Source organism: Mytilus galloprovincialis, chromosome 1 (assembly GCF_965363235.1).
Source record: "Mytilus galloprovincialis chromosome 1, xbMytGall1.hap1.1, whole genome shotgun sequence".
Classification (NCBI taxonomy): domain Eukaryota; kingdom Metazoa; phylum Mollusca; class Bivalvia; order Mytilida; family Mytilidae; genus Mytilus; species Mytilus galloprovincialis.
This window is the reverse complement of record NC_134838.1, coordinates 12,232,933-12,256,651: the sequence shown is the minus strand read 5'-3', so window position 1 is coordinate 12,256,651 and position 23,719 is coordinate 12,232,933. Positions and strand designations below refer to the sequence as shown.

Genomic DNA, 23,719 nt, shown 5'->3' with positions numbered 1-23,719 from the left:
GTTACTTCAAAATGTCTAAAACAAATCTAACAAATAAATTAGCAGATGAACTACATCATAGAGTTGTAAAATCTTTTCCTAAAAGACGTGTTTATGTTCATTCAATAGATCAAACATGGGCAGTTGATTTGATAGATATGCAACCATATTCAAAACAAAATAAACAATATAAATATTTATTAGCAGTTATAGATGTTTTTAGTAAATATGGTTGGTTAATCCCTTTGAAAAATAAAACAGGAGTAACAGTCAGTGAAGCTTTTAAAACATTATTTAAAGAAAGAAAACCAATATATATTTGGTCAGATAAAGGATCCGAATTTTATAATCGACAAGTAAAAGAATTGTTAAAAGATAATAACATAAAGTTATATTCAACTGAGAATGAAGAAAAATCCAGTGTAGTGGAACGATGGATAGGAACAATGAAACAACATATGTATAAATACTTTACTGCTAATGAAACTTTTAAATATTATGATATACTAGATAAATTAGTTAAAAATTATAATAATACAGTACATTCTTCAATTAAAATGACACCTGTTGAAGCAAGTAAATCAAAAAATGAATTAACAGTGTATAAAAATTTATATCCAGAAAAGGAAGAGAAAATTAAAAAACCTAAATTTAAAGCAGGTACTAGAGTAAGAATAACAAAAAAGAAGGGTAAATTTGAAAAGGGCTATACTATTCGTTGGACTAAAGAAATATTTGTAATTGAAAAAGTTTTAAATACAATTCCTTTTACTTATAAAATAATTGTATTTAAAAGGCGAAGAAATAACAGGTTCTTTCTATGAACAAGAATTACAGATGACTAAGTTTTAAATCTTTATTTACTTACGGTTAATTTATTACCAAAACAATAATCAGTTTCGAAATTTTAATTTGAAAACAAAAGTGCAATAAATACATACAAGTCAAACACTATAAACATAATATAACTGTTCAAAGTTAGAACTGTCACATCCACTAAAAGTTACCCGGTTATGAATAACCGTTACTATGTCCCACCTACTGATCATGTATGATCACTCCTTATATGGAATAAGAAAATCAATATCACATATACTATATTAAAAAACACAATTACAGATTGAGAAAGTTTTAAGTTAAGTTGTAGTCGTATTGATCCGTTTTATTACTAGACTTTATTGATAGAATTAATTAAAAATCAAGGTTGGGGCGCACTGGGGAAATTATTTTTCTCTTAAATCCCACAGAATTCTTTCTCTGTCAGTTATCCCGGTTTTTTTATTTTTTTTTTTTTTTGGAATTTTTTTGTTGTTTTTTGGGTGTTTTTAATAACGTTTTTTTTATAAAAAAGTAAAAAAAAATTTTTTTTGGGAGTAAGAAAATTTGGTGTTTTTTGGGTGTTTTTTGCTTTTTTTATGAAAATTTAGGGCTCTTTTACTTGAAATGAGGGTAATTTTTTGGGGGTCAAATTTTTTTTTTTGGGGGTGCGCTGGAGTCGTTCAAGTACTATACTACTTACATCCAGAAGCTTTCAAAGAAAAATATGATGATATGATAAAAACTGTCAAATCGATAAACCCAGACATAAACATTGCTGTATCTGAGATCTGTCCAAGACGGAATGTTGATACAGAAATTTATAATGCAATATTACACAGGGTTTCTACTGAACATAAGTTAAAAATCATCAAACAAACAGATGCATTTGTCTCCAGAGGCGGCGATCTCGTTTCTTCTTACTACCACCGTGATGGTATACACCTGACTAATCAGGGTACAATTCTTTTACTTAGGAACATAAACAGAGTTGTAAACATTTTCAACCGAACAACTATTTCTCAGTCCAATAATGAAAGTAATGAACAGCATGGTAAAAGACAAACCATTGCAAATACATTCAATGGTATCTGCTTTAATTGTGGCTTTTATGGTCATCATTGTAAAGACTGTCACACACTTTAGGATAAATCTGATGTATTTCAATTTGTAGACAAAGTATCAAATCATAGTAAATCATTATTACTTCATAACAATTTCGATATACTTCTCAATTTATGTCCAAATTGTAATACATCAAAATGTATATGTACTCAAAAATGTATGTCTGTAGCTAAAAATTTTGAAAACAAAAGTTCTAGAGAAAATTGTCATAAATCAAAAAATGGTATATGTGCTAATAGCCTCAGCTCAAAACCTAATTGTAATAGAAACAAACATTATCAAAAAAACTGTCTTAATCTAAAATGTAAAGGTTTCAATGCTGTATGCCTTAATGTTAGACATATTTTATCTAAATTTGACGAGTTAAAAAATATAATTACTATAAACAACAAATATTTAGATTTATTTGGATTAGTTGAAACATTCTTAAAACCTGACCTAACAATGAACAATGTAAAGTGCCGGGATACAAAATTTTCAGAAAAGATCGCCAGTGTAAGGATGGTGGTGGCCTATTGGTTTATGTCAAAGATTCTATTGCAGTTAAAAATAGATCTGATTTATCCATCAATACATTAGAAACTTTATGGTTAGAGGTAGAATTTCCAAAATCTAAACCTTTCTTCATTTGTACTATTTATAGACCACCAAATTCCGATCAGTCCTGGATAGATCTTTTTGAGGAAGAATTTAATGCAGCTCTTTCAGAAAACAAAGAGATAATTTTAATGGGGGACTTTAATATTGACTTGATAAAAATTGAGAATAAAAAATGGATCAATTTCATAAACAATTTTAATCTTCAACAACAAATTTGCACTGCAACACGTATTTGTGACAAATCTGAAACTCTAATTGATCATATTTACACTACTAATCCTGAAAATATTGTCCATTGTCATGTACCTTCATATGCTTTAAGTGACCACTATCCTGTATGCTTAAATAGAAAAATCAATATGAAGATAAAAAAGGAAAATCATATCGAAATAAAGTATAGGTGTTTCAAAAAATTTAATGAAGATGCCTTTTGTACAGACTTACATCAAACCCCTTTTCATATTGTTGAAATGGAAGATGATATTGATATTGCTGTCGACAAATGGTATGAACTTTTTAATCAAGTTATTAACAAGCATGCACCAATGAAAACTAAAAGAGTAAAAACATTTAAACAAGCCGAATGGTTTAATGAAGAAATTAAAAACTCCATTCAATATAGGAATATGTATCATTCAAAAAAAGATTGGGTAAACTTTAAAAAGTGGCGTAATAAAACAACGTCGTTAATATTTAATGCAAAAAAGGAATATTACCAAAACGCCATAACTAGTTCCAAAAATAGTAAAGAACTTTGGAATCATATTAAAGAGTTAAATCCAAGAGAGGATAATATTTTTCCACCTAAAATGCAGTATGAAAATCGAACGGTTTATAACAACCAAGATATTGTAAATACTCTTAATGTTCATTTTTCATCCGTAGCTGAAAAACTTATTGGAAATAATACTTCAGATATGGATTTTTCTATACTACAAAATTTTACTAGTGAAAAATTAAAGAAAGCTGAAAATTTTCATCTAAAACTCATTTCCATTGGAGAGGTGTGTTCTCAACTAAAACATCTTAATATTAATAAATCCGCAGGTTTAGATGGAATAGGTCCCAAATTTTTAAAGCTAAGTGCAGAAATAATATCCCCATCATTAACTTTTTTAATAAACAAAAGTATAACTTCAAATCGTTTTCCGCAAAAATTAAAACTTGCAAGAGTAACTGCTATACATAAAGGAGGACCAAGAGATATTCCCTCAAATTATCGTCCAATTTCTATTTTGAATACCATATCTAAAATTTTCGAAAGACATGTATGTACACAGTTATATGAATTCCTTAACAATAAAAAATTGTTACATATCGCCCAGTCAGGTTTCAGACAAGGTCATTCCTGCCAAACAGCGCTAACTAAACTAATTGACGAATGGTTAAAATATTTAGATAATGGAGAAATAGTTGGTACAGTGTTTTTAGATTTCAGTAAGGCTTTTGACCTTATTAACCATGCCATACTTTTAGAAAAGTTAAAATTTTATCATATCGGAAAACATATAATAGATTGGATAAAATCATATTTGTCTGACAGACAACAAGAAGTCCAATACGCTAACATTAAATCTGATAAATCGTTTGTAAAGTATGGAGTGCCTCAAGGTTCTATTTTAGGTCCGCTGTTATTTTTAATATATATAAATGATTTACCACTTCATGTTAAACAATCCAATATGGATTTATATGCTGATGATTCAACATTGCATTTTCATGATAAAAACATTGAAAAAATAAACAGCATATTGCAAAATGATTTAAATGCTATACAATCTTGGTGTAACAATAACAGTATGAAAATCAATGCACAAAAAACTAAGTGTATGAAATTGGGTTCAAAACAAAAACTTAAACAACTATCAGAATTATGTATTACCGTCAACGAAATATGTATTGAGAATGTCCATTCTTTCAAATTACTTGGAATAGACATTGATGAAAATTTAAGCTGGGAAGATCATGTTGATCGTATATGTAAAATTATCTCATCTAAAGTATCCAGGGCCGTAACCAGCCCCTTTTAATACTGAGGCAAAATATATTCGCCGAGCGTAGCCAGGCTAAAAAAATTTGGCGAGGGGTCTGGGGGCCGCTTAAGGCCCCCAGAAGCTCTGAGAAAAATAACGCAAAATTGTGCATTCTGAGCGTTTCCCGGACTCTTTCTTACATAGAAACGTAAATAATTTTTAGCTATTTTTTCGACAATATTCTGGTCTCAAAGCAAAACATAGATTCATTGTTATTTAAGACATTAAAGTTTTAGGGAAATTCAAAACATTAAAAGACCGATATGTAGGATAAAGCAAAAATCGTAATTCTCATAATCATTAATACCGGATCTGTCTGTCTGTCTGTTCTTGTCTTGTATTGTGCTGACTTGAGATTTCTTTTGACTAGATTTAAATATAGTGACAGTCATTAGTGCAGTAATATACGTTAAATACTAGTACTGCTCAAGTCGACACTAGGGACCATATTTACCTTGTTTTACGGTATTTATGATTCTTTCGTTATTGAAGACCCTCCAGCAACTATCAAGATGAAGAACAGGAATAAAAACTTTGACCATTGATCATTTGTATTTTTTCTATACATTGACATTGTGTGCGATTAGCTCCCGTGCACGTGTACTTCATATTCCTTTATTTTCTGTTAAAGGGTCTGAACACGACTTAATGCAAATTTAACCCTTGAATGTAAAAGGTCATATGGCAGTACATTGATGTTTTTTTCAACAAATGATTTGATACCGGGAAATTGGTGGTCTTACTTTAATTTAAACCATGTCGGCTATCTAGTTTTATCCACAGGCGCTTGGGTATATGATACAGTTATTTTTTTAATTTTTTGTTGTTGATTAAGATATTCAATTTTCTCCATGCAGAAACGACCACTTTTTTTCTGTGTCCAGTAGCATCGTATATTCTTAAAATATTTTCTCGCATAATGCCTGGACATCGGTGGACATGCACCATTACACAGTGTGACACGTTTATAAATGAAAATCAACACTCAGACTAGTCATTAAGTAGGACAATAAATGAACAAAAGACAATCCCGGGACACAGAAGTACAAACAATAGACCATCAACTCTGAAAACCAAAAGTAAAATAGAAACATGGATTACGAAAAATATGCAGGGGCGACATCAGAGAGTGAAGAGAACTTGCTTCTTGCAAGACACTTTCAGTGAAAACAATTTGATATGAAGACAATCATATGAAGACAATCTTCTGTTTTAGTTTTTTTTTTTTTTTTTTTAATTTAAAACATGAGGCATGTGCCTCATTTGCCTCAATGTAGTTACGGCCCTGTATAAGATCATTACACATAATTGTATTATTAATATATGTCTTATATGTCTGATATGGGTCAGACTCAATATGCTCACATTTTTCTCCGATTTTAATGTGTAACCATTTTAAAATAATTTCTGAATTATCTGTATGTGCAATATGTGAAGTGTAAGCATGAACATATCTTCAATGTGTTCAAGTTTACTGTATACCCGATAAAACACTGTCAAACGTCCAAACAAACTATCCATACTGATCTGTGTCCACACTTGTTCAATATCTGTCCGTCACCGTACTGGATATTAGAAACTGGAATCCAAAAATTGTTTTGCCGCGATAGTTTGACACATTGATTTTCACTGTGTTCATAATGATAAAAATGATGAAAATGGCCACGATCGTTTATTTATTGATTTGTATTCTCTTCGCACACAAAGGAATAACAGCAAAGTATACACCTGACTGGGACTCAATAGATTCAAGACCATTACCAGATTGGTATGACAAAGCCAAATTTGGAATCTTTCTTCATTGGGGAGTATTTTCTGTACCAAGTTTCCATAATGAATGGTTTTGGCCACAGTGGAAGTCGAGGCATCCAGCTCCAGATATAGTCAACTTCATGAAACATAATTACCGACCTGATTTTACCTATGCTGACTTTGCCGCAGATTTCACAGCAGAATTTTTTAATCCTGACGAATGGGCAGATATATTTAAAGCATCTGGAGCAGGGTAAGTTTCAGAGGCAGGGTGTAGTCCCTCCCTTTTTAGAAAAAAATTTGGTTGATTATATTGGGAATCACTGAAGGGTGATGGGAGCAGACCTCTCTTAGTGGGTCTCATTGGGGTCTTAAGTGTGACGCAGGATTGCAGATTGTTTGTAAACGTGAAACAGGAAAATCAAATTATTGTGTCGTGAAAACAGGAAATGAGGTCAAGCGGGACCCGGGAAAGAACAAAAAATGAGAATTGCTTACGTACATAGTGTAAGCGGGATACAGGAATCTGACAAAACAGTAAGCAGGATCCGGGATCGGAACCCCCTAATGAGACCCCCCCTCTTAGGCAGCCACTGGGCCCCACTTATGAAAATTTCTAGATCCGCCACTGAGTTTGCCTACTTTCATATACACCTTATCAATATTTTTCCGCCATTTCTAATTATCACACAGCTGGTTCCCTATAATTTTGACGTCACAAAACAAAATATCTGACGCCATAATGGAAAAGTGATTGTATGTGTCAAAAGTTCAAGCAGCCAGGATTATCGATAAGGTGTATTGCTTCCATGGAAGAAGAACTTGATACCAGATGAACTATCTTTTGATAGTCTTTATTGATGTTGTTTGGTATAAGCCAATATACAATATACAGGATGGGCTCAAGTCAGAATAAGTGGGGTATTCCATTTTTTTCAGGGAACACCACAGTTTTTCACCAAATTAAAAAAAAAATTCATATCTTGAGTATCATCAAAGATAATTAATCACTTGCCTTGGGCATTTACATTTAAATTCAATGAATAGAATTAAATATAATTCAGTTATGGTCAGTTACACCTGGAGCATGCAGCTTGGTCAATTGACTCCTAAGCAAAAGATTTATATTTCAGTTTGAGAATAGGTTTCACTTATTCATGTTTTGTTGTTCCTGAAATACTTTAAGCACATGTATTTTCAAATACTACTGCTGCTGTGATTTTGTAGATTTCATGCCATAAATTGAAATAGAAACAAGAATGTGTCCCAATTACAAAGATGCCCCATCCACACTATCATTTTCTATGTTCTGCAAACCGTAAAAATGGGATAAAATCTCTAATTCAAAATTAGAAAGATCATATCATAGGGAACATGTTTACTAAGTTTCAAGTTGATTGGACTTCAACTTCATCAAAAACTACCTCAACCAAAAACTTAAACCTGAAGCGGGACGAACAGACGGACAGACGAACGAACGGATACACAGACCAGATAACATAATGCCTATAAATGGAGCATTGAAATAGAAGTCCTTGTAAACTGTTTTCTTTTAACAATAACCCCAAGCAAACTTGGGTGTTCCCTGAAAACACTTCAATATTTTTAGCTCACCTGGCCCGAAGGGCCAAGTGAGCTATTCCCATCACTTTGCGTCCGGCGTCCGGCGTCGTCCGTCGTCGTCCGTCGTCGTCCGTCGTCCGTCGTCGTTAACTTTTACAAAAATCTTCTCCTCTGAAACTACTGGGCCAAATCAAACCAAACTTGGCCACAATCATCATTGGGGTATCTAGTTTAAAAAATGTGTGGCGTGACCCGGTCAACCAACCAAGATGGCCGCCACAGCTAAAAATAGAACATAGGGGTAAAATGCAGTTTTTGGCTTATAACTCAAAAACCAAAGCATTTAGAGCAAATCTGACATGGGGTAAAAATGTTTATCAGGTCAAGATCTATCTGCCCTGAAATTTTCAGATGAATCGGTCAATCGGTTGTTGGGTTGCTGCCCCTGAATTGGTAATTTTGAGGAAATTTTGCTGTTTTTGGTTATTATCTTGAATATTATTATAGATAGAGGTAAACTGTAAACAGCAATAATGTTCAGCAAAGTAAGATCTACAAATAAGTCAACATGACCAAAATGGTCAGTTGACCCGTTTAGGAGTTATTGCCCTTTATAGTCAATTTTTAACCATTTTTCGTTAATTAAAGTAATCTTTTACAAAAATCTTCTCCTCTGAAACTACTGGGCCAAATTAATCCAAACTTGGCCACAATCATCTTTGGGGTATCTAGTTTAAAAAATGTGTGGCATGAATTGGTCAACCAACCAAGATGGCCGCCACGGCTAAAAATAGAACAAAGGGGTAAAATGCAGTTTTTGGCTTATAACTCAAAAACCAAAGCATTTTGAGGAAATCTGACATGGGATAAAAATGTTTATCAGGTCAAGATCTATCTGCCCTGAAATTTTCAGATGAATCGGTCAATCGGTTGTTGGGTTGCTGCCCCTGAATTGGTAATTTTGAGGAAATTTTGCTGTTTTTGGTTATTATCTTGAATATTATTATAGATAGAGATAAACTGTAAACAGCAATAATGTTCAGCAAAGTAAGATCTACAAATAAGTCAACATGACCAAAATGGTCAGTTGACCCGTTTAGGAGTTATTGCCCTTTATAGTCAATTTTTAACCATTTTTCGTAAATTAAAGTAATCTTTTACAAAAATCTTCTCCTCTGAAACTACTGGGCCAAATTAATCCAAACTTGGCCACAATCATCTTTGGGGTATCTAGTTTAAAAAATGTGTGGCATGACCTGGTCAACCAACCAAGATGGCCGCCACCGCTAAAAATAGAACATAGGGGTAAAATGCAGTTTTTGGCTTATAACTCAAAAACCAAAGCATTTTGAGGAAATCTGACATGGAATAAAAATGTTTATCAGGTCAAGATCTATCTGCCCTGAAATTTTCAGATGAATCGGTCAATCGGTTGTTGGGTTGCTGCCCCTGAGTTGGAAATTTTGAGGAAATTTTGCTGTTTTTGGTTATTATCTTGAATATTATTATAGATAGAGATAAATTGTAAACAGCAATAATGTTCAGCAAAGTAAGATCTACAAATAAGTCAACATGACCAAAATGGTCAGTTGACCCTTTAAGGAGTTATTGCCCTTTATAGTCAATTTTTAACAATTTTCATTAATTTGGTAAATTTATGTAAATTTTTACCAAATATAGTTCTCTGTTACTAATGGGCAAAGTTCATTATAGATATAATTGTAAGAAGCAAAATCGTTCAGTAAAGAAAGAACTTCAAACACATCACCATCACCAAAATACAATTTTGTCATGAATCCATTTGTGTCCTTTGTTTAATATGCACATAGACCAAGGTGAGCGACACAGGCTCTTTAGAGCCTCTAGTTTTGATAGGAGTGAGCATTTTGAACTGAGACATCAAGTACTCCACCCCTTTCATATATAAATTTTGTTTATAAAAAATATATAACTTGTCAAATATCAATTAACTAAAAACAGACCTTTTATAGCTAATATTTGAATATTTTCATTTTCTGGTACTTTTGATATAAATACTCCATATTGACAACAACACTTCAAATGGTCTACAATTTTATTTGCTTGTTTATATTTAGAAGCAACGCAATTGTCACAATCACACTTAACTTTTCCAATAAATCTGTCACATCTTAAACATTTTCCTTTATTTTCCCCTGAATCTTTTATATCTTTCAGTATGAAGAAATTTCAATAGTCAATAAAATATGTTTGGTCAGGAAAAGTTCAAAGCCATTCCCTATGCCTATGGAATTTCATTAAATAATTGTTTATCATGTTTCATGTATACATACAAACCTTTAAATGTTAACTACATGTACCTGTAGCTGCAAATGTCAAAATAGTCGGATTTATAGCATAGATCTATAACTAGCATCAGTGGAAATACCACATGATTGGAATAAATAGAGATTTATGGGTTTGACAAGTAACTGATGCATTTACGACTGTATTTTAACCCCATCAAAAATAAATACTGACATCTGATTAGTTTCAGATACATTTTTTTGTACTTATGATAAATGATATACATGTAATCAAGCAAGTGATAATATCAACTTAATGATATATTATTTAAATCTAAATTTCTCACCCTTTTCATATATTATGGAGTATAGTGACCTATTCCAGACATTGGCCCTGGTGAATGTCATATCTCTTGGATTGATAAATCATAATGTATCAACCTCATCAAAAGTCAATATAGTAGTATATACATTAATTATGTAGTCATACAGTCCTCATATGATAATTAAGTTTATGAAAGGTAATAATCAAAATACCACATCCCAACATTAAATTATAAATTTTCACTAGACGTTCAAGATTTATCCGAGTACTAGTACTTGCGAGTATCCTGACCGAGTGGCGAGTATCTGAGTATTAAATTTCCGATCTTTTGACATCTTTTACAATGTATATATATATATACATTTTACAATCACAATTTCTATAGCAACATTAATTCTTTGTGACCGTATATTTCATGTTATGTCTTTCCTAGAAGAAACATGTTTTCAAATGCATTTGAACTATGTTTTAGATATGTTGTCCTGACCAGTAAACACGGTGAAGGCTTTCCAAACTGGCCATCTAGTCATTCTTTCAACTGGAATGCAAAAGCAGTAGGACCTAATAGGGACCTTGTTGGTAAGTACATATATGCTAATGATGAATTGCTACTGAATTAATATTGTTTCCAATATTCCCTATTACAAACAAAAATGATTAAAACAGTCTGAATTATCTTTATTACAGTTAAGCCTATGAGAGAATAAGATATATGGAAGGTCGTCTGTATGGCTGATAACTAGAAAATGTGTTGGCAATGTACATGTTGCATATCAAAACTGAATGGCTCCAAGGGTGACTGGGGTATAGAAATATGGTCACTTGGTCTTCTCCCGACCGGCAGTAAAACGCTTGCTGAAGTGGGGCGTCCGTTTGGCTGTGCGGGATGTATCAAGTTCGCAGTCACGTCCGTCAGAAGGGGACGTTAAATCCGATGCCTCGTGTAAAGAGAGTGCCACGCTCTTTGCACGTTAAGAACCCTTGCAACAACTCTTTGAGGGGTCCGTAGGTGGCCTGTTGCAAGGCAAAATTTCTGTCCCTATCCAATATACCCTCATTTTCCAGTGGCAGTCCAAATTTCCCTGACCATCATCCTAGATGGCCTCTATTACAACAACCTACCTATTGTATTTATTGTGAACTTGTTCTCGTCCTGAATATGCATGAAATATTTGCCACTGGACGTTAAGCAACCAACAATCAATCAATCAATCAAAACTGAATGTGAGCTATTCACTAAAATTTCCACTATTTTTATTATACTAATTAGCATTTATATATTTTAGTTTGATATGAACTGTAGAATCATTTTAGGAGACCTAGCTAATGCTATAAGGAACAAAACAGATCTTAAGTTCGGTACATACTACTGTATATCCGAATGGCTTCATCCCTTGTATATGAAAGATAAGCAACCAACAATCAATCAATCAATCAAAACTGAATGTGAGCTATTCACTAAAATTTCCACTATTTTTATTATACTAATTAGCATTTATATATTTTAGTTTGATATGAACTGTAGAATCATTTTAGGAGACCTAGCTAATGCTATAAGGAACAAAACAGATCTTAAGTTCGGTACATACTACTGTATATCCGAATGGCTTCATCCCTTGTATATGAAAGATAAGGCGAACAACTTCACTACACAAAGCTTTGTATTGGTAAGTTTTGTAGTCCTAATATAGTCATCTCCATAAATCTTTTGAATGAGGAGAAATGTGATGTACGTCATTGTGACAGCATGAAGACCATAAAAGGACATCTAAAGGTCAACATACAGTAACCAACAATAAACAAGGGTCTATACAAAATATTAAAAGCCCTAAATATCCCCAAAACTAGAAACTGTCATCACCAAATAGTTTACAACACAAAAACAAACTTAAAATATTAATCATGAAATTATCACGTAGAACTTTAGTATCCTGTGAAGTTTAGTCTTATTCTTATAGTTCATTTGTAATTTAGTTCATTAAAGGTTGTTAGTCCATACATGTGAACCCCCAACTGTAGTTCAATAGTCAGTGTACATCTACAAGAAATTTTATATATTCATCGAATTGTAAATCATTTTTGTTTCTTGGCAGTCAAAGGCTTTACCTGAACTGTATGAACTTGTGAACAGATACAAACCAGAGATATTATGGGCAGATCTGGCCGATGGTCAAGGACCAGCTTCTTACTACAAATCTAAAGAATTCCTTGCCTGGTTGTATAATGATAGGTAAGGATTCAAAGCTGATCAATGATGGTAATTTTATACCTTAACTGATTACCTAGCAATATGGAATTCTAAGATAATTCCAATCTCAGTGACAAATTTTTCGACACCAACTTGCCCATATGCAGTTCACAACCACAAATTATTCGCCAAAACTTATTTTAATTTTTTTTCACAATCTGATTGGGAGTAGAGAGCATAGATCCATGCTTAGCTTACAAAGCATGGCAAAGAGTTGTCACAGAATCTGTATTTCAATCCGATTCAATTATTCTCATTTGTAGCTCATGATTTCTAGATAACACTGCTTACTTGCTGGGCCAGCAATATTTTATCGCTATCAGTGATTTAGATAAAGTTCTTGGGACTAAGACAAATGACCTTGACAAATGACCTTCTTGGATCTTGATTCAGCAGCACATATTACAGAAGATTCATTACATGACATGTTGAGATTATGATGTCGATGAACTAGTTTCCAAAGAAATAAAAACTACTTCCTCTTTCAAATTGGTCCTTTACCTTCATGATTGTCAAAAGAGTTCAATTTTGTTCTATACAAATCATCTAAAATATTCATTCAAAACTTTGACAATAACAATAAATTGTCAATCAGTTTTGTTTACAATATGAGAAAGTCTAAATTTTGAATGCATATGTGATATAATATACAGTTCTTAAAAGTTTGCGAGATTTTCTGTGGAAAGTTATGTGATATTATTTTAATTCAATAACAAGTTGAACAACATATGTTTTTATTTCAGTCCAGTGAAAGACAGTGTCGTCACAAATGACCGCTGGTGTCATGAATGCTTCTGTAAACACGGAGGATACAAGACCTGCAGAGATAGATGGAATCCGGGTTAGAAATGAACAATTTCTTGCACATTGTTATTTTTTTTTAAAGTTTTGTGTACGTCATTTATACACATTTTTTTGTTCTTCAGAAAAGAAAACTTCAGGATCAAGGTTCATGAAGATTTAATCAAATGATAAAGCAAACCCCACTTCTATTAGAACAAAGACAATGTTAATGTCAATGAAAAAGAAACAAGAATGTGTCCAAAGTATACGGATGCCCCTATCACACTATCATTTTCCCTGTTCAATGGACCGTAAAATGGTTAAAAAATCTAATTTGGCATTAAAGTCAGAAAGATCATACTATAGGGAACAGTTTTGTTATCCAGTTGTATTCAAGCAAGTTCATACACTATGCCATTGATTAGATTAGTAATATAGAAAACACTGAGAAATACATATATAAACATGGGACTTTTATATACAATAGATCGCTGCTACATAAAAATTCTCATGTTTTGAAATTAAATGCAATTAATATATTTTATGTTTCAAGGTAAACTGCAGAAATATAAATGGGAAGACTGTATGTCAGTGGACAAGCATTCCTGGGGATATCGTAGAAATGCTCCACTTGATTCATATCTAGATATAAACCAGATCATCTCAACGTTTGCATCGACAATCAGGTAAATAAAAAATAGCAAATGACAATCAAAAGAATTTGAAATGGAGGTTAAGTGTTTTAACTTTACTTAATCTCACCACTTATTAATGCAATGTACCAACCAAGTCAGGAATATCATCAGACTTTAACCATATTTTTTTTTCTTTTGGTGATGGCCACCTCTAAAAAAAAGTGTTCGGTACTTTTCTTGACTCTTGCAATTATTAAAGAGCTTTCCCAATTTACAAGACAAGTTATTTATTGACTACTAGTTTTTGAGTAATTTTTGTTGCTAGGTTGTTGTCTCCAACATCTCCCACAACTCCTTTTTTTATGCATTTCATTTTGAATACATTGGGGAATTATGAGAAATTGATAAAAGTTAGAAGATTGGTATTATGGTATGACTGTTATATTCAAAAATTCTTTTACAGTTGTGGTGGCAACATGCTGATGAATATTGGTCCAACAAAGGAGGGAACAATTATCCCAGTATTTGAGGAAAGATTACGCCAGTTTGGAAGTTGGTTGAAAATAAATGGAGAAGGTGTTTATGGATCTGTACCTTGGAGCCACCAAAATGATTTCATTACAAAAAATGTTTGGTAATGTTTTATATATTGTATTAATTTATTCAAGTCTATTTTAGAGTTGATCATGATTTTGGATTTATGTGTCAAATTTTTTATATGATTTAGTTAACATCATTGGTTAATTTGTTAAAAAGTAACGTGACTTTCTTTATATATTTTCAATTTTAACAGACCCCCTTGGAGGTCTTTTGGAAGTGTTTTGACTTGAGCGCAGGAGTTTCTTGTTTCGATCCATAGCAAAGTCACATCAGAAAATTGAAAATGGTATTTGCTGGTTTTCTGCCAATGACTCGATCTTTTTGAGTAAGAGCAAAGACTGGTCGGCTCCTGACAAAAATGAGTCCATGTATGATGACATCTATTCCTGCAGACTTTTACCTTTTGAACAAGCACATTTCAATTCCATTGGTGTGTCCATCTAGGACAAATAGTGGTACACTAGAAGATGTATGTGAAATCGTGTTAAAAAAAAAGTTTTGAAACAAACAAACAAAAATTTTGCTGGGAGTACCTAGACTGAAAGCGTAGAAAACAAGGATTAAAGGGATAATTCGCGATTTTTCACTTTTCATCTTATTATGTTCATAATACCATAAAAAACATATTCACCAAGTTTTATTTTGATATGAAATCTAATAAAGAAGAAAATTGGGAATTATTAATTTTATTTCTTGAAGCTTCCTGACTTATGTGACGTAGTTTAAGTCTTTGATGCATGCCGGGAGTGAAAATATCTCATTTAAGTCTTGTTCGTTAACAATCTAATTACGCGATTTAAAGCGCATCGACGACTTTTGGTGTAGCTATTAACCAACGAAAAATAAGTGATAGCCATGCAACTTTTAAAATTAGATCGTGTGGATATTTTAAAACGAATTTTAATAATAAAATTAATTCATACATAGAACATTTTTATGATTTGTTTTGTACAAATACTTTAAACAAACATATGAAATTGACATGATCAATAGTGTATTAAAAATACATGTTTGTATTCTGACGTTTTTGCTTCATTACAGCAAACATTTTCACTTGCTTGTACGGTGGAAATAAAATGTGTATTGTTTTGTGACACCTAAAGAATGTTGAATGCGTAGGTTAACTCAAGATAATTAAAAGATTAGCATTATGTAATTCTAATCCTTTGATCCTCATTCAGTGAAATCTAGGCGTCACGGTTCACTGGCATTCAGGTGTGAACAACATAATTGTAAACGGGACTCCGACAAAATTTCAGACACATGAATGTAAAAAAAAAAATTAAAATTAATTAACGGGAATAATAAGATCGCACAATAACTGGATAGCTGTTGTATATTTTTATATTTTGCATAAGATCACTTTTTAATGAATTATGACTTTTGATTACTTTAGTAACGATAAAACATTGAATTATTTTAATTGAAGAATTTATAAATAAAAATAACCTATTAAACACGAGTTTATGAACTAAAAATTGTACTATTTCAAATAAGGATCGGCAGCCTTAAATATTTCAAACAGATCATTAACAATTGCAATTATATATTTTTGTCCATCCAAAGTGATCTTTAATTACCTATTTAGAAATTAATGTGCTCATCAAAATATTTTAAATCTGACAACACATGAAGACTTCAGATATTTAAAAAGAAAAATGTTTAAAAAAATTGACAGGAAATTAAAGGATCTAATTGGAATGGAATCGACAAATTACGAACAGATATGCTTTTCAAGTGTGAAAAACATCAACAAAATTTATACATAATCGGGAATATGTCCTTCTTAAAATACTCTTCGTCTCACACCGTAACTATATATAATACTTTAGCTATTTGACCAACGATGTATAAAAAAGACAACGAATTTAATGTCATCCTTCCCTTTTTTTTTAATGTAATTATAAGTCTGTTTCAACTGGCAAGAATACCACTAAAGCGGACAAGCAGTTTCTTTAAATTGCTGTCATTGAATATCTAGAGAGAAAATAAATCCCGAAATTGATTTGAAACTTTGATACTCTATAGTTTTCCCGGAAAATATTCACATCCCTCGGTATAAGTGTACTTCCAGTGGCGTATATATTACATGCATTTTGGAACAATTGTGACGAAGACGAATTTCATCCTTTTTTCGAGAACAATCTAATTGAATTATAAATGTCCATAACTTCGATGAGCCAAATAAAGTTATATATCGACCTGTGTTTAAATCTCTTCTTCTTCTCCTTCTTCGTTTGGTATACAATAATCTATCGACATTTGATGATTACTTACTGTTGGCATACGTGGACTTTTCATTTTACAAAACTTTTACCCCAATTTACGCAAAATATATTATTCTTTCTTATGTTCTATGTATAAATGTATATATTTTATTTTGCGCTATAGTTCCGTAACTTATAATCCAGGCGTATATACGAATGGTCGAAAAGTGCGTACCCTTTTTAAATCAATATATTTCTGGTATGTTCCAATCTGTCCTTCACCATTGACAACGAGTATATATTACATTTTACCAAATTTACTCTTGGATTTTTTTTTTTATTTCATCAGATCTGTTGTTTTTTTTGGTTTTAATTATATATTTTTATAAATAATTTTCTTTTAACCAGAAATGTTATTCATAAACAAGCGTATATGTTTAGTAATGACTATATATTATATCACTTTCGGACACGCAAGATAGAGATGTATATTATACACCTAATAGTTCAAAATGGAAAGTTATAAGTTATCGGCCGTGTACACTTATCAATACACTAAGAAGTGAAACGATGCATGAATTTGCAAACTCGACAGGAAATCGCTTGAATACCTGGACGTGTCACCTCACACCCCCTACAATACCTTTGGGAGTAATACCTTTAGCCATGCGGGTGATCAGTGGAGCGAAGATCCTAATTTATTTGAATAAAGTTTATTACATAAAAGAATTATGAACTAATTAGATTGCCGAAAACAATTCAAGTTTGACGGAAGACTTATTTATGATTTGAAATTTTGACTTTTTCACTAATTCCTATATTATCAGTCTTAAACTAACAGATCATGGTTATTATAAAAAAAAAAACGATTGACGAGATATCGACACGCAATTACGACTACATCGGGTTACTGAAGTTCTGGTCTTTAGACATATCGCGACTGCAAATCGGACAAGGTGACAAAATGGCCGACCGGAGAGAATTGATACTCTAAATTTAAAATCGATGGTGATCTCTTATCTAGCAGAATAAAACTTTAATACCTATGAATTTGAGCATTTTTATACAGAATAAACATAATATCAATTTTTGATTTTTTTGCGAAGTTTCCCTTTAAGAACACTTTTTACAGTCTCCAAATTATGATATTTTCCCAAAATTGCCGTTTTCTGTGGAAAAAAGATTGTTTCAAAGACAATTTTTGGAAATACAAAATACTACATTTATACGTCATATCACAAATTTTTCTGACTTTGTATGATTGCAGATGAGTTGCGACTCAATGAAATTGGTCTCTTCCTATAGTAGTATAGATAATCAGATCACATGCAGTAGCATGTTCTCATTTTGATTTGCATGAATTTTTTGCCACTGACATTAAAAAAAATCATCACCTGATCATCATTACAAACAATTTGATTTATTATTTAGCATATATTGTTTAAAAGACTTTAACAACTCAATTTAAAATTAATGAAAAAAAGATATAACTTTTGATATGCTGTCATATTTTGTAAATTAAAAGGTACACTAAACAGAAAACAGAAAATGATGGCACCATGGTATATGCAATAATGCTTACATGGCCAGACGATTCTGTGTTGGTGTTAGGAGCACCCATACCGTCTCAATCTACACAAGTCACTATGCTTGGATATGAGGGAACAGTCAACTGGATAGCAGGACCTGGTGGACAAGGGATGAATATTACCCTACAAAATATACCCTGGAATAAACTGCCTTCTCCATGGGCGTGGATGTTTAAGTTGACTAATATAGCGAACTAGGCTGTTTGTTATGCATAATATTTTTACCAGAAAGAGATTTGTCTTGTCTAGATGTTAAAGGCACGCACCATTCCACAAACACTACCAAAAAGTGATTAGTTCATGTTTTTAAGGCACCCACCATTCCACAAACCATGCAAACTAAATGAAATTATTATTAGACAATCACATCTGTATATTGCTTGACTGAAACAAACATAATGTTTTTGCAGAGTTTAAATTGTTTTGGATATAGAAATATGTATTTAAGAATTACAATTGAGATGAATATTTTAATCTATTTTTCAGAATGTAATTTTTTTTTTCTTGATTTTAATGGACACTTGTTATGTGTTGTGATTTTACCTCTGTATATTTTTTAACATTTATTTACATTGTATTTTCTTTATGTTTTACTTTGTTGTTATAGAAATAAAAAAATAAAACGTTCTTTGCATTTGTTTAAAAAAGGACAAATAGTGCACTGTACATATTTTTAATTGTAACTTTTATTACTACTAGAACACACCCGCGAAATCGCGGGCATTCAGAGTGTAGTTTAAAGTATGTATAAAGTGTCGTTGGAAGAATTTTGTAAATATTGAATGACTGGAGAATTTCAGCAAAAGTATTATTATAAGTCATAGGTTATTGGGGACAGGAAAATGTTTTTTTATTCCCTCCTCCTTTATTTCCAAAATTCCCAATTTTTGGTTTTCTATCAATTTCAATATGAACATTTAAGTAAGGAGCCTGTAATTCAGTGGTTGTCGTTTGTTTATGTGTTACATATTTGTTTTTCGTTCATTTTTTGTACATAAATAAGGCCGCTAGTTTTCTGGTTTGAATTGTTTTACATTGTCAGTTCGGGGCCTTTTAAAGCTGAGCATGCCGTATGGGCTTTGCTCGTTGTTGAAGGTCGTACGGTGACCTATAGTTGTTAATTTCTGTGTCACATTTAAGTAAGGAGCCTGTAATTCAGTGGTTGTCGTTTGTTTATGTGTTACATATTTGTTTTTCGTTCATTTTTTGTACATAAATAAGGCTGCTAGTTTTCCGGTTTGAATTGTTTTACATTGTCAGTTCGGGGCCTTTTAAAGCTGAGTATGCTGTATGGGCTTTACTCGTTGTTGAAGGTCGTACAGTGACCTATAGTTGTTAATTTCTGTGTCACATTGGTCTCTTGTGGAGAGTTGTCTCAACATGGCAATCATACCACATCTTCTTTTTTTTGTAATCAATGAATTTTGTAAAAGATTTAATGACTGGAGAATTTCAGAAAAGATATCAAAAGTTCACATGAATATTTTTAGAGCTTATCTGTATATTATGAACATTCATTACTATATCATATAAATATAGTGTATTTACTTTCAATTCTAAGTTTACTAATCAATCCATGGTGGTCATTGATATAGTATACAGACTCTCTCTATTTAATAAACTCTGTGACCGTCGTGGATAGTAAACTTGAAAATGATAGCAGATAGAATTCTGAAAATACACTTTATTCTTTGTATATGTATGTTCAAAGTATACAGAAAAAATGCAAACTGGAAGTCTAATCTGACTTAAAATTTCGTCCAATGACGGGACAATATCCGGATGCCTTTTTTCTCGTTTTTCTCCCAAAATAACTCAATCTGAATAATCATATGAATGGATGACAAATGCGACTATGTACTGTACCTATAGGACACAGAGACGTGTTGATTAATTTATTGTGGAAAGAAGAGAAGTGACACACAAAATGAGGTCTTCTCGTTTAATAGTATAGATATTATTATCCTATGTTAGAAAAGAAAGTATGTGGCAAAGATGGACATGAGAAAACAATTTAAAGAAATAATCAGAAATAATTCAATAAGCAAACAGATATATTAAATGTGGTTGACATCCTGGCAGCGTCCTAACTTCTATAATTCATTGGCTGACTTACGGACAGAAAAGATGTTTTGTAGTGGTAAACCCATGTTGAGTCACTTTTTTGTGGGGTGTTTAGATGTGCAGCCGCATTAATTCAGAATGGTGGTGTTTAAATCGATGCCTGGTGTATTGAGAGTCTCCCCATGTTGAACATGTTTTACAACACCAAGGGATGTACAATTCTTTTGCAAAGTAAGGTTACGGCTCCTTTCAAACAAAAAAATCTCTTTTTTTTCTAGTGATTGTCCTAATAGCAACCCTTCATTTCAGACGAACCAATTGTCAAAACCTAAACCAAGTTATATCTATCGATAATTTGTTGTCCTGATTTTACATTTGATAAATTGACATTGGATGTTAAGCAAGTGAATATAGATCAACTTGTCAACCTAGGATTGATTTACCATGAGATAGCAACCCATCATTTCTTCACATATCTGCCAAGATACACATAAACTTTGATGTCAATCCAAATTGATAGAAACATTCTTAGAAGCATAATGAATACAGTAAACTATTCAATGTTTGCTTATTTAGGAAATAAATACCCCAAAAAGAATAATCACAAAGTGTAACAGCTTTTAACAAAGGGCACTGAAATCTCATAAAACTAACTATGGTATATTCTCCTTAAGATTCCCTCTTCCCAGCTTTATATACATGCATAAGTGCTTGACGGATCTTTCGATTGATCACTTGGTCTCCGACTGGATTGAGTATAACAATAAAAACATGCCACAATTCTCCCTTTCCAGGACTGGAATTCCTATTCCAGAAATACAATAATAACTGACTGGCTTACCGATGGGTAAAAAACAGTCATCATAAACACCACATCCAGCAGTTTAACCCATGCTAGTGGGGTTTTCGTTCAGTTTGAGAAATATGTACATACATGTATTACCTTTCAAACTTTTCTGTCGCTATCCAAAATACTCTCTTTTTTACTCACCTGGCCTAAAGGGCCAAATGAGCTTTTTTCATCATTTGGCGTCCGACGTCGTCCTTCATCGTAAACTTTTACAATAATCTTCTCTGAAACTCTCGGGCTAAATTTAACCAAACTTGGCCACAATCATCATTGGGATATAGTTTTAAAAATGTGTCCGGTGACCTGGCCAACCAACCAAGATGGCCGCCATGGCTAAAAATAAAACATAGGGGTAAAATGTTGATTTTGGCTTATATCTCTGAAACTAAAGCATTTAAAGCAAATCTGACGGAGATAAAAATCAGGTCAAGATCTATCAGTCCTTAAATTTTCAGACCAATCAGGCAACCCGTTGTTAAGTTGCTGCCCTTGGATTGGTAATTTTAAGAAATTTTTGCAGCCTTTGGTTATCTTGCATATTATAATAGATAGAGGTAAACTGTAAACAGCAATAATGTACAACAAAGTAAGACCTATAAATAAGTCAACATGACCAAAATAGTTTTTTGACCCCTTATGGAGTAATTGCCCTTTATAGTCAAATTTTTAACAATTTTCATAAATTTTGTAAATTTTTCTTAATTTTTACAAAATATTTTCCACTGTCACTACTGGGCCAATTTCATTATAGATAGAGATAATTGTAAGTTGCAAGAATGTTCAATAAAGTAAGATCTACAAACACATCACCATCACAAAACACAATTTTGTCATGAATCCATCTGTGTCCTTTGTTTAATATGCACATAGACCAAGGTGAGCGACACAGGCTCTTTAGAGCCTCTAGTAGTTTCTGGTTGGTGTTCAAAATTACCTCCCATATCTTCTTGGACGACCAATTATACTAAATCCATATATAATAAAATGGGGAATGTGTCAAAGAGACAACAACCCGACCATAGAGCAGACGAAGGCCACCAATGGCAGTGGCGTAGCTTGCCTTCTGTTTATACCGAGGCAGGGGGTCTGGGGGGCTGCGGCCCCCCTTAAGCTATAGAGGTTTTTACAATTTGAACAAGAAAAATCGTTAAAAATAGTTGCTGTTCAATGTTATTTCATCATATAAATTTAATTATATGCCTTACTATCTATACTAAAAGCTATAAAAATAACAAAATACGTGAAAGTATCACATTAGACAACCAATGAAAAGCCAGTTTCTTGACTTGCTAGCAGTTACAGAAAGTAGGAACATATATATATTGACATACTGTTCCCAGCAGAAAGCCAGCTCAAATGCCTAATGGCTACCAATATATTTTCAAGCCGTAGTACACTCTAATATAGTTGGCTGTACCTCACACGTCATATCACAAGAAATCATGACCTTGCTCGGTGGATAGAAGAAACTTGTGACAAAATGTTCAATGCAAAAAAAAAAAAAAAATAACAAACGAAAATATTAAGGTTTATTTGTAATAAGTTTTGTGATGATCATTTATTTGGTCGTAGGTCACGAATCAACGAATTATAGATAATCACCACAAAATGACAGCTGGAATGAACAAATGAATTTCAGGATAAACTAGGAGAAAAACATATGCTGTGTGTAAAGTGTAGCACGGCACTTGTTTTAGTGGTGTATTCCTTCGAAGGTCTCAGTTGAAATTACATATTGAATGACTTTTAACTTTTTTTTCATTCACGATGAACATGACAACCGGCAAATAACTAACATTTACTTTATTCTGAAGTCTTCATTATAAATGAACAGTATTTGGTTGATTTTTGTTTATATATAAACTGACATTATGTATTAACTAACAGACATATTTCTCTGGAATTAGTGATTCCTTTAAATATTTTAAGTTCCCTGCTTGTGAAAACGTACTATGACTTTAAAATAGCGAGAATAAAACTTGAGAACCATAACATATAAATTATTTTCTGTGCACTATAATATATAATTGAGATTTTGTTTTGTTTAGTACCCAAGTCAATGAACATAGTCGTAGGGGAACATGTCAACGGTTATAAATAAGGGTTTGAATGCTTAGAATAGAATGGGATTATCAAATATTTATTTTTTAATCATTGTCGCCCATAATTTGATTTTCCTTTATTATATAATTTAGCACCATTTTAAATCCATATTTTTTTTAAATTAAAATTTAAATTAATTTCAGGGCCTTTTTTTCTTCTTAGAACCTCACCCAGTCCCTCATA

At 32.3% G+C, this 23,719-nt stretch overlaps 1 protein-coding gene across 1 annotated transcript; it reads left to right on the top strand.

The window, feature by feature from the left end:
- The first annotated feature begins 6,113 nt into the window (after positions 1–6,113).
- On the top strand, positions 6,114–19,146 carry LOC143065430 (alpha-L-fucosidase-like). Its single transcript, XM_076238996.1, has 8 exons — positions 6,114–6,558; positions 10,930–11,036; positions 11,994–12,124; positions 12,551–12,687; positions 13,449–13,546; positions 14,042–14,174; positions 14,587–14,757; positions 18,456–19,146. Exons 1-8 carry the CDS (start codon positions 6,194–6,196, stop codon positions 18,715–18,717), a joined length of 1,404 nt encoding a protein of 467 aa, XP_076095111.1. The 5' UTR covers positions 6,114–6,193; the 3' UTR covers positions 18,718–19,146.
- Positions 19,147–23,719: the final 4,573 nt, after the last annotated feature.